The sequence below is a fragment of the Eulemur rufifrons genome, chromosome 19, assembly GCF_041146395.1.
Source record: "Eulemur rufifrons isolate Redbay chromosome 19, OSU_ERuf_1, whole genome shotgun sequence".
Classification (NCBI taxonomy): domain Eukaryota; kingdom Metazoa; phylum Chordata; class Mammalia; order Primates; family Lemuridae; genus Eulemur; species Eulemur rufifrons.
In genome coordinates, this window is record NC_091001.1 from 43,937,100 (window position 1) to 43,947,777 (window position 10,678).

The 10,678-nt window shown below is 43.7% G+C and overlaps 1 protein-coding gene across 1 annotated transcript; it reads right to left on the minus strand.

The window, feature by feature from the left end:
• Positions 1-1,310: 1,310 nt before the first annotated feature.
• Positions 1,311-10,241, minus strand: ZNF2 (zinc finger protein 2). The gene is made up of 5 exons (XM_069494325.1): positions 10,211-10,241; positions 6,996-7,067; positions 5,690-5,816; positions 3,589-3,702; positions 1,311-3,060 (listed from the first exon to the last, which is right to left on the minus strand). Exons 1-5 carry the CDS (start codon positions 10,217-10,219, stop codon positions 2,054-2,056), a joined length of 1,329 nt encoding a protein of 442 aa, XP_069350426.1. The 5' UTR covers positions 10,220-10,241; the 3' UTR covers positions 1,311-2,053.
• Positions 10,242-10,678: the final 437 nt, after the last annotated feature.

Here is a 10,678-nt window from a genome sequence, read left to right on the forward strand (position 1 = left end):
TAATAGATTTAAAAAATGATTAGAATTCTGAATTTGTTCCAATCTCATCTTGCTGACAATTGTGAATGTCTTAAGGAAATACTTGACTCTCTATTTTTAACAAGGCAGTAAATTAAAGACTCAGAACTCTGAGACAGCCATAGCCAACAGTTTGTCAATAGTTCCTTTTATTTTCTAATTCACATTATTAAACAATATCATATATTATCCACACCCATGGATTCTGTGCCATGTTTTCCCTCAAGCAGCTTCAAAAGTCCACACATAAAGTCTTCCCTGCTGCTTATCTGCTCTAAGGTGGACCAAGAATAATGGGTTGTTAGTATGTTGGGGAGGGGTCTGTTTGGCAATTCAGCTTCTCAAATTTGACTTTTAGCTTCTGAGGGAAATTCATCTTGACCCAATGGGATTCACATAGGGTAATCTAATTTCAGACAGCCTTTCAGAACTAAGAACCAAATCCTTTTCTGGACTTCAACTTAAGCAAATAGAAAAGGAATGCAGATGCCTGCAGTCACAGTCACCTAGTGCCTGTTTTTTAATACAAATATAGGCCAGGGTCCAGGTAATAAGAGTTTTGGGAGTCAGGATGTTAAGTTCAGCAATGGGGATTACATTAAGGCAGACCTTAAATATTCAGAGTTTTCATTAAATAGGGAGCTGTTTTAGGGCTTGAGGAAGGCAATGATGGGCAGCAAGGGGTCATATGGAAAGACTGGCCTAACAGTAATATGCAAAATGTCACTATGGCAGAGGCTCTTAGTGCTTGTTTGCTTTCCTAGCCTCCAGGTGCTGGGCTCTGGCTTATTGGATGTAGACAGAAGGGATGTAAGCCTGGCCCTTAAAAATATCCCACAAATCCCTCTAGCTACCTCTTCCTCCTTCATGGTGATTTTGGACACCAAATGTTATTGAAGAAGATGAAGTAACACAGAATTGCTCACGTCAGGTTTTATGTGAGACATAAAGCTTTGTTTATTTGGGGGCTTGTTACTGTACCATAGCTTAGCATATCCCTCTTCAGTAATGAAGGAAGGAGGAAAGAACTGGAATTAAGAAGTGACTACCGTAGTAACGGGAGCGGGGATGATAAAGGTACAAGCTGGGCTGTGAAAATTCAAAGGATGTGAATCCAAGATGTGTTTTGAATGGAGAGAACCTGGTAAGTAGAAAAGTCATTCAGTCAGATAAATATTAACTGAGCACTTATCATCTGTAAGGCACTGTGTGAGATACAAAAACGTCTAAGTCACATCTCCAAGTGCTTACAATCTAGTTGAGACAATATATGTACATAAATTATAACACAAACCAACCTTAAAGCATAATGGTAAAGAGAATAGACTTTGAAGGTAGACCTGCATTCAAGACCTGGCATCACCTTTCACCAGCTGTGTCACCTTGGGCAAGTGATTTAATCTCTCTAAACTTCAGTGTGCTCATCTGTAAAATGTGGACAGTAACAGTACCTACTTCACAAGGTTAGTGAGAGGATCAATGAATCTATTCCCTGTAAAACTCTTAGCTGAATGTTTACCCCATAATAAGCACTCTTTAAGTGCTATTAGCAGTATGGTAGTAAGAGATCTAAAAGCTGGGACACAAGAGAACAAGGTTCATGCCCAAAAAGCTCCAAGAGAGAGGGACTACTAGCTATCTAAACAACTGTTCTTAAAACACCAGTGCTGCTCTGATATAATTTTGGCTTTTCCTTCCTGTTTCAGCCTCTGATTATTTAAAGTGCGGTGATACCTGGGGCCTACGTTCTCAGACAAGAGGTGTATCTCTGGATCTCCTCCAAACATCTACCCTACTGTCTGACACACCTTTCCGAAATTTTGAATCTTTAGTTATTTCTTAGTTTCCGCCCACTCCCATCAGTTCTATAACACAGTAGGAATAGAGAGCTTATTAAACACTCTGGAGCAAAGGCAGGACGAGAGAACAGTAGCCAGAATGGGTAGAATGAGCAAATGGTGAGTTTGTTTAATATAGGGAGACCTATCTCAAATTTTTATGGAGGTCTTTTGTCTGACTGAAGTTTTCACCCAACTCAGTCTATTCCTTGTTTGGCATAGCGCCGTTGATGTTGGATAATTGATGATTTGGAACTGAAAACTTTCTCACACACACTGCACTGAAAGGGCTTCTCTCCTGTATGAACTCTCTGATGCCGTGTAAGCCGGCATCTCTGGCTAAAGGCTTTTCCACATTCGCTGCATTCATATGGCTTCTCTCCACTATGGATCTTCTGATGTTGTGTGAGGGACGAGCGGTCAAAGAAAGCTTTCCCGCACACAATGCACCGGTAGCGAGGCTCCCCAGCATGAGCTTTCTGATGTCTGTTCAGTGAGGAGACGCCATAGAAGGCTTTCCCGCACTCCTTACATTCATAGGGCTTCCTGCCGGTATGAATTAGCTGATGGCGAGTAAGAATACTTTTCTGGCTAAAGGCTTTCCCGCATTGATGGCATTCATAAGGACTTTCTCCAGTGTGAATTCTCTCATGTCGAGTAAGGGATGAACGGTCAAAGAAGGCTTTTCCACACTCATTGCATTTAAAGGGCTTCTCTCCAGTATGAATTCGCTGATGCACAGTTAGGGACGAACGGTCAAAGAAGGCCTTCCCACATGCGCTGCATTCGTAGGGGCTTTCCCCAGTGTGACACATCAGATGTCTGCTGAGACTGCTCTTGTGACTGAACGCTTTCCCACACTCATGACAGTCATAGGGCTTCTCTCCGGTGTGAGCCCTCTGATGGCGGATAAGGGATGAATGGTCAAAAAAGGTCTTCCCACAGTCACTGCATTCCTGGTCTTTCTCTTTAGTGAGAATTTTCTTGGGTGAGGCTGACCCTTGCTGTAAAAAGCTTTTCTCCTGGGAAAGGGATTTCTTACAAGTCTCTACTGCAGGGCTTTCCTTCTCTGTTTCCAACCCACCCTCTGGTGCATAATCTTCAAATTTAGGACACAGAAGACCTTGCCTTCCTAGGCTTTCCCTCAATGCTCCTTCTGATTTTTCTTCTGAAGCATCCTGAATCTCAGGCTTAGTCTCCCTGTCTGGAACAAATAGAAAACACAGATGTAGTTTTTTTCCAGTGCTAGGAAAATAGCACAGCAGAAAGAAGAGATACTATGATGAATTTGAAAGTAATGCATGGTCACTGCATTGCTTGCTTCTACAAATAGTCTTACATTCTAGGGAGAGACAGACTTAGGAAGGAAGAAGGCGGCAGGGAACAGAATTGATGGTGGACTTCTCAGAAAACAGGAGAATGTCCATTGGGAACATGGCCAGGACAATTAGGAGAGTATGCTGAGTGGAGAGGATGGCAATCAATAGGAATATCAAAGTGTGAGTGGGCAACATGAAAGATCCGAGAAAATAAACATTTGGTGAATATAGATGAATACTACTTTGAGGTATAGATGAAAAAAATGAAAGCTAGTGGGTGATATAAAATTAATAATAAAGAAGACCTGCATTTGAGAAAAAGATGACACCCAATACTGCCCTGCACACAGCCAAAAAACAAAGACAAAACAAAGACAAAACAACTCTTCCCCACCCTGTTCATACTCAGTTACCTAGAGAGACACTTTTGAGACATTCTCTCTCCTCAGATTCATGAAGATCTACTATCCATGGCCAGTCCTCTCTCTTCAACCGAAAAATCACATCAGGTCGAGGAACTGGAAGTCCTGCTCAGGAAGAAAGAAAGAAGCCAGGTGGCAGTATGTGATGAAAATACATCACTATTCTAAACCTTAGTCCTAGCCTCTGATCTTTCAGAGAGAAATTACAAAAGGCAGAATGGTCAGGCCAAGAATTTAGAATACGAGGCAGAGGAACCTCTGAATGGAGGCCAGGCCTGAGGTTCTATTAATAAAAAGGAACAAGTGGCACTTGGTCAGAAGACTGGCAAAATCCATTTGAATTAATGTGTTAATTCTTCCCCATGAAGTGAATGGGAAGCTATGGTAGGATGAGGGCCTTGGCTCAGGAGAGGTAAGAATGAAAAAAGATCACTTTGACTAAAAAAGTATAACAAAGGTACTCATTTTTGTTTGTTTGTTTACCTTAAGCATTGTCCTTTTATTGGGACAAGTCAATCGTGTTCATTGTAGGAAAATTAGAGGTATGTACAAGTAAAAAGAAAAATCACCTTTCATACTTTGTATTCATTTTTTTTCTCTATTCATTTTGGTACCAAAAAATACCTATAGATACAGTCTGTTAAAAACTGGCTAATAAAATAATACTGATTTGTAAAATTGATTTTTTTAACATAATAAATTTAAAATATTATTTTATTTCAATTAACACAGATCTACCTCATCGTTTAAAGGTCATATGATATTACATTATATCGAATAACATTATTTAATGAATTCTCTGCTAATAAGTTTTTAATGTTTTGCTATTAACAAACAATGGCATGATGAACATTCTCATATACCATGGACTGCTAATCCTATTATTTCCTTAGGATAAATTACTAGAAATGAACCTATCCATTTTGGTTATATAAAAAAACAGATTCCCTCCTGGAAACAGACTTGAGCTCTAAACTTCCCTTGCACTGGGGCCCCGGCTTGGGAAAGAGAGGCACATTCTTACTGGGCCCAAGGATCATCTCTCGGGTTGTATGCTGATTCTCTGCTGACAGAAGACCATACCCATCGCCTCCCTGGGGCTTCCTGTCTCTGAGCTTAGAATTCCATTTTCCTCAATATTTCATCCTGGCCAAAGCCAGTGACAAAGGCTCAGCAGTCTCCCTTGATGCCTCCCAAACATTCTACTCTGTTTGGGAAACTATGTGGCCTGATTAGCTTAATCTGGGGGTGCTAACACTTGCTTTTTTGACCTGCCTTGTATGAAATCTGCAGTGTGACTCGTTTTACTGCCATCTGCTGGTCATTTTAAGCCTGCTTCTCAATCTGTGGACTCTATCAGCCTAGTACTTGAAGCTCCTGAGAGAGGTTCTTATTACCTACAGGAGCCCAGCTTCACTTCTCACTAATACCTGACATCAGCAGTAGCTCTTAACTTTCTCTTTTGTCACACAAGTCTCTATAGTTGCAAAGTGTCTCTGTGAGCATCTAAGGCTGTACATAAGACAAATATTCAAAATCAAGCACATCTCTGGCAATCTACTCAGAGACACAACCCTGTATTCCTACCCCCACACCTTCCTCTTTTTACAGGAAAACACTTCTTTCCCCCTCCTCTGGCTTCCATGAGAAATTTCCCTATCAACACTATAGCCCCTCGGCTCAGAGCTCAGTCCTCCGGATGGAGCTGAGTAAGTTACATGACTGGTGAGCTGGGAGGAACACTGGGTATAGGGAACTCAGCCTCTTCTGTTTGCCTGAAGCTCCCTGCCTCAGGCATACATTCCACTTTATCCCTCAGCCCTCCCTGGTTCTCCCTCCATTCTGCAGGGGCAGGCTGCTGAGCAAGAGACTCTCTGGTTGCCCAGCACTGCTCACAGCTGGGGGAGCATGTCTGTCCAATGCTGGGGTTCAGTATGAAGGAGCCAACTATTGCTATACCTTTATACCATGTCTTTCGACTCTTTTACCTTGTCTCTTGGGTGGCTCAGAACCCAGGTGGGTGGAAAAGAGGTATCAATTTCTCAGCCCCTCTACCCCACATTAGCACAGTACAGATTTGAACTCTCCTTACCCAGTGAGACGACACTCTTATAGTTCTCCAGCATCACCTCCTCATAGAGGTCCCTCTGAACAGGGACCAAATGCTGCCACTCTTCATCTGTGAAAACCACAGCCACGTCCTCAAATGTCACCAATTCCTGAAAACACAATCACATTCTCCCTTACTCTTAACCCTTCTCTTTACTTGGACCAGATCAAAATGTCATAAAGATGATAACCCTTGAGGACATGGAAGTGGTAGAAGGGAAATGGTTCTAACCAAGTAGGGCTTTGAAGCATCTGGGGAAAGTGGCATAATCACCCAAGACACAAAGTTCTTGGTCATACTCCTATACCACTATACTCATAGCTGAGCCTCTAAATATCAGAGACTCTTTTTCAGATTTACAGAAAACTTGCAAGAATAGAACAAAAAATTCCCATGTACCCTTCACCTAGCTTCTCCAAATGTTAACATTCTGCACATTTGCTTTATCTTCCTGTCTTTCTGGATATATACATTCTCCTTTTTCCTGAACCTCTTGCAAACATCGTGTGCCTTTATTCCTACATATTTCAAGTATATTTTGTAAAAACAAGGACATGTTATTGTTATAATCACAGTATAATAATAAAAATGGAGAAAATAGCATTGATATTATATTATTATTTAATCTACAACCTATTGAAATTTTGCCAATTTTTTTTTACAAATCCTTAGAATAATGGTGTTGATGAGATCTTTAGGATCCTTCTCAGTTCACTCTGATGCTCTGTGATTCTACAAGATTGCATCTTTACCCCTAATTCTAAAACCTCAGATGAGTCTCCATGTGTCTGCAGAATTTCTAGGCCAGAGCACAAAATTTAAGACTGCCCTTGGGCAGGAAAGGAGCAAGCCACATGTCTCTACCCACACAAGAGTCTTCCAACCTCACTGAGCTGCTCTACAATGTGTTATCACACTCCCTCACCTAATCCAACACTCGCTGGAACACTGGGGCCTACTTTCAGTCCATACTGGACATACTGAAGGGCCAGTCAGGACCAGAACCAGCCCACTGTCCCCCAGACCTTCCAATCAGACCCATACCATCGACTTTTAGGCAAAATCACCCAGAGCAAAAGCTCCAGGGGTTGTCTGCCTGGTGACAGGCTATTGGGCACATGCTCAAGGCAAGCGAAGGTCATGAAGGACACTTCAAGTCAAATGGAAAGGAAGTGCTCCCTATGGACTTATTCATCTGCCTGGCTGGGTCTGATCAAAGCAGTTCCAGGACAGAGAAGGAGAAGTGGTTACATTCTGGAGTATTTCAGAAACCCAAACTCCACCTCACCTGGCATCTGGCTGTCGGAGACACAGCAGCCATTCCCTCCTGTGTGCTCTCTTTGTAGAAAAGTGCAGAGTCCTAAATGAGGCAGAGGCGTGGGATGAGTAAGAAGGCATGAGAAAGACCAGTCCTGTTTTGTAGTCTTCTGACTCATGAAGCCAGAACTCTCCATACACCAGTGAGATATGTCCCCACTCTCACTCCCAATACCCTACAAAAAGGGGGGCAAAATAAAGCAAGGCCCAGAGCAACCCCAGCCCACGCCAGAATTAGAGCTAATGGCTCTGGATACTGTGAGTTAGAACACAATGCAGTGCTTGTTTTACCATGATCCTAGAGAGAGAGTTCTATTCCTGGGAGTCAGCACATATTAAGGTTTATACAGTATTTATAAATTCACATTCAGTATTGTCCTGAATGATTACTGGACAGAAACTATAAGCAATTTTGTAAATGACTATATGAATGAGACATGTCAAGGAAAACCTGTAGCCTCTTCAAAGGAAAAGTACCCCATTCATAGCCCCTGCTAAAGGACCATCCCTTGGGCAGCCAAGTTTTGTACCACGTGACAGTGTGTGTCACTCCTGGAGCCACAGTGATTAGGCCACAGGTGGGCAATACATAGGTGACCAGTATACTCAGATATGATTTGGCTTTAAAAGGTGACATCTTTCCTCAGGAATGGGAACTAAGAAAAGTCAGGACAAGTGAGTGAGGAGCTGAAGGGATATCAGAGGTGCTGAAGTAGCCACAGGATAAGGGGAACCAACGTTATCAGGAAGCAGAACCTCTGGGCAAATGGGAGGTTTGATGTAGAGAAAAGGTCAAAACAGACGGTGGGACAATAAGCAGGCAGAGGGAGGAACAGCTCTATCACATTAGTGGGGAAGGCTGGAGCAAAGACCTAAGAATTCCTGTCCCTGAAGTCCCTCACCTCAGCTAGTACCACCCGTGGGCTCCAATTTCCATGCAGACAAGCCTTATTTATTCTGGGATTTCCAGAAGACTCTAATCCTCCTGGGCTCTGTGCAAATCCTTATCATTAACTCCCTTTACTTGAGTCAGCTGAGTAATGTCTCAGTTCCTTACAATCAAGAGTCTAATTAAAACAACATAGTGAAATCCAGCATTTCTGGGATTTGGGGGCGGGCAGGGAGAAGTGAGTTTCAAGGGGGACAGGACTGTGTGGTAGAAAGCATTCCACAGGCACGGAATTACTAACTATGAAGCCTCAGGTGACTTACATAGGCCAACAGTTGTATAAAACAGTGTTAAACAGTTGTTTAGGCCAGGCACAGTGGCTCATGCCTGTAATCCTAAGCACTCTGGGAGGCTGAAGCAAGAGGATTGCTTGAGGCCAGGAGTACAATACCAGCCTGGGCAACATAGCAAGACCCCATCTCTACAAAAAATTTAAAAATTAGCTGGGTGTGGTAGCATGTGCTCAGCTACTCAGGAGGCTGAGGCAGGAGGATCACTTGAGCCCAGAAGTTTTAGGCTGCAGTGAGCTATGATTGGGCCACTGCACTCTAGACTAGGCAACAGAATGAGACCCTGTCTCTAAAAACAACAACAAAAGATGTTTAATACCTGACCTCACAGAGCAGTTATAAACAGTGAGGCAATTAACATAAAGCATTTATCATACAGTTTGTTCAACAAATGAAAGTTTCCTTCCTTCCTATTGCCCAATGCCAACCCATTCACCCATTCATTCATCCCACTATTCAACAAATATTTGCTGCATACCTATTATGTGTGAGGCAGCAAGATGTGTGAGATTAACAAGACAGAAATGTCTGTCTCCAGGACTTTACCTTTGTGTCCTACATCCTGTGTCCTACTTTCTTCCACTATTGTTTTCTCTCAATTTGCTCCCTGCATCATCCAATATCTCTGCTATCTTCACTGAACCCCATGACCTACCTCTAGCAAAACAGTTCTCTTCGAAGCTTTCCTTTTTCCACACTGTCACCACTTACTCTTTTTGGATCCCTGTTACTCTCCTCTTGCTCCTCACACACCTGAAACTGCATACTTGAAAATTAACAATCCATTTCTAATTTGATTTCAACAGTCGTTTTTTTCCTTATTGTAGCTGCTATGATACTGCACTAGGCCGAATTCCTCCAACCAATAAAACTGTTGTCTCCCTGTGACTCTTTCTTACTTTGACCCTGGAAACATGGAGCTGCCCATAGCTTAGTCTTTCTATGATTATTTTTATTTGCTATCCCTCAGAAAGCCCATCTACACTGAGGTCTCCATTTTCCACCTCTACAGAGATGGTTTCCAAGTCCAGTCCCAAATCTTCTTCAAACTCATCTTGCATTTCCAAGTGACTACAAATTTTGAATTAGTCATTCTGCCATCACCTGAAAACCCTTTTCCTCTAGGAAACTCCCAAATCAACTCCTCTCCCTGGCTTTACATTCCCATCAGATGTTCCATTATTCTCCTAGGTATCCCAAATTCAAACTCTTACACCTCACTCTCTTTCCTCCCAAACCTAGTCACCAGGTTCTTTTGACTTTTCTTTTCCAATGTCATTTGTATGTTTTCCAGCCACTAAAACCATCCTAACTCAGGTCCAAAACAGCTTGCTCAGAATTATCACACATTCCTAACTGGCTCCCTGCCACTATTCCTTTCCTCTCTCTAGTCCTGAATGTGACCTTTAGGCCCCAGAGTACTTTTCTTCATCAGTCTCCCACTGTTTCTGCACTGCAGTAAAAACTACCAAATCTGCCTAATGTTTTGGTATTTTCGTGTTTTTTTCACATCAAATCCTACCCCCTCCATGAAGCACCCCCAGTACTTGCGCAGAGGCCCAAGGAAGGGAGCTAAATGAGGCGATTTGAGGCGCTTCCTGGGAAAGAGGTAGGGACTGGAGCGGGCGACACCCCAGACTTAGAGTCAGTTCTACCCACGTTCATTAAGCACTCATTATGGGAAGAAGGAATGGGTGGGGCAGAGGAAGATCTGACATAGAGTGGGTACCCACACCCCACGAAGCAAACGCACACAAGGGGACACGGGGGACAACTTTCCGTCCGCACCTCGGGGCCGGAACGTCGCCACACACACACTCTGCACGTTGGCTCCGCCCGCGTCACCCAGTTCTGCTCCAACAGCACCTTCCCCAAGTTCTCAGTGTCCCTTTCTCTTGGCCGCTGCGCTCACTCCCCTCCTGGAAGACACACACACGCAACGCTCACCTCCCGCATAGAACGCTCGGGATCAGGGAAGACGGCGTCTCTCTAGGGCAGGAAAGTGACGCGCCTGCGCAAACGGTCCTGGTGTCCGCAATTCCCAATCAATGAGCTGCCTTCGCATGGACTCCATCTCCCAGAGCTCTCCGCGGCCGGAGCGCTTTAATATGACGTCTGCTAAAGCTGTGTAAGCGCATGCTCCTGAGAATGGGACTGGTGGTGCTGCACGGGATCCCACTTAGCGGTGCGATTACCTTATCGAGGAGAGGGTGCCGTTGTGCGTTCCTGGGAGACTTAGAGTCACCCTGAAGTACGGCCTACGTCTGAGGTTGCGTCCCTCCAGTCCCCCTATGGGAGGGCCGTCCGAAGGAAATGTTTCTCTTTGCTCTTTGTGCCCCGCTCTTAGCCACTGGGGAAAACCAGGACGACATCGAGTCTTCTGGCTTTTGGAAGGGGCTTGTTTCTGCTTCTGCA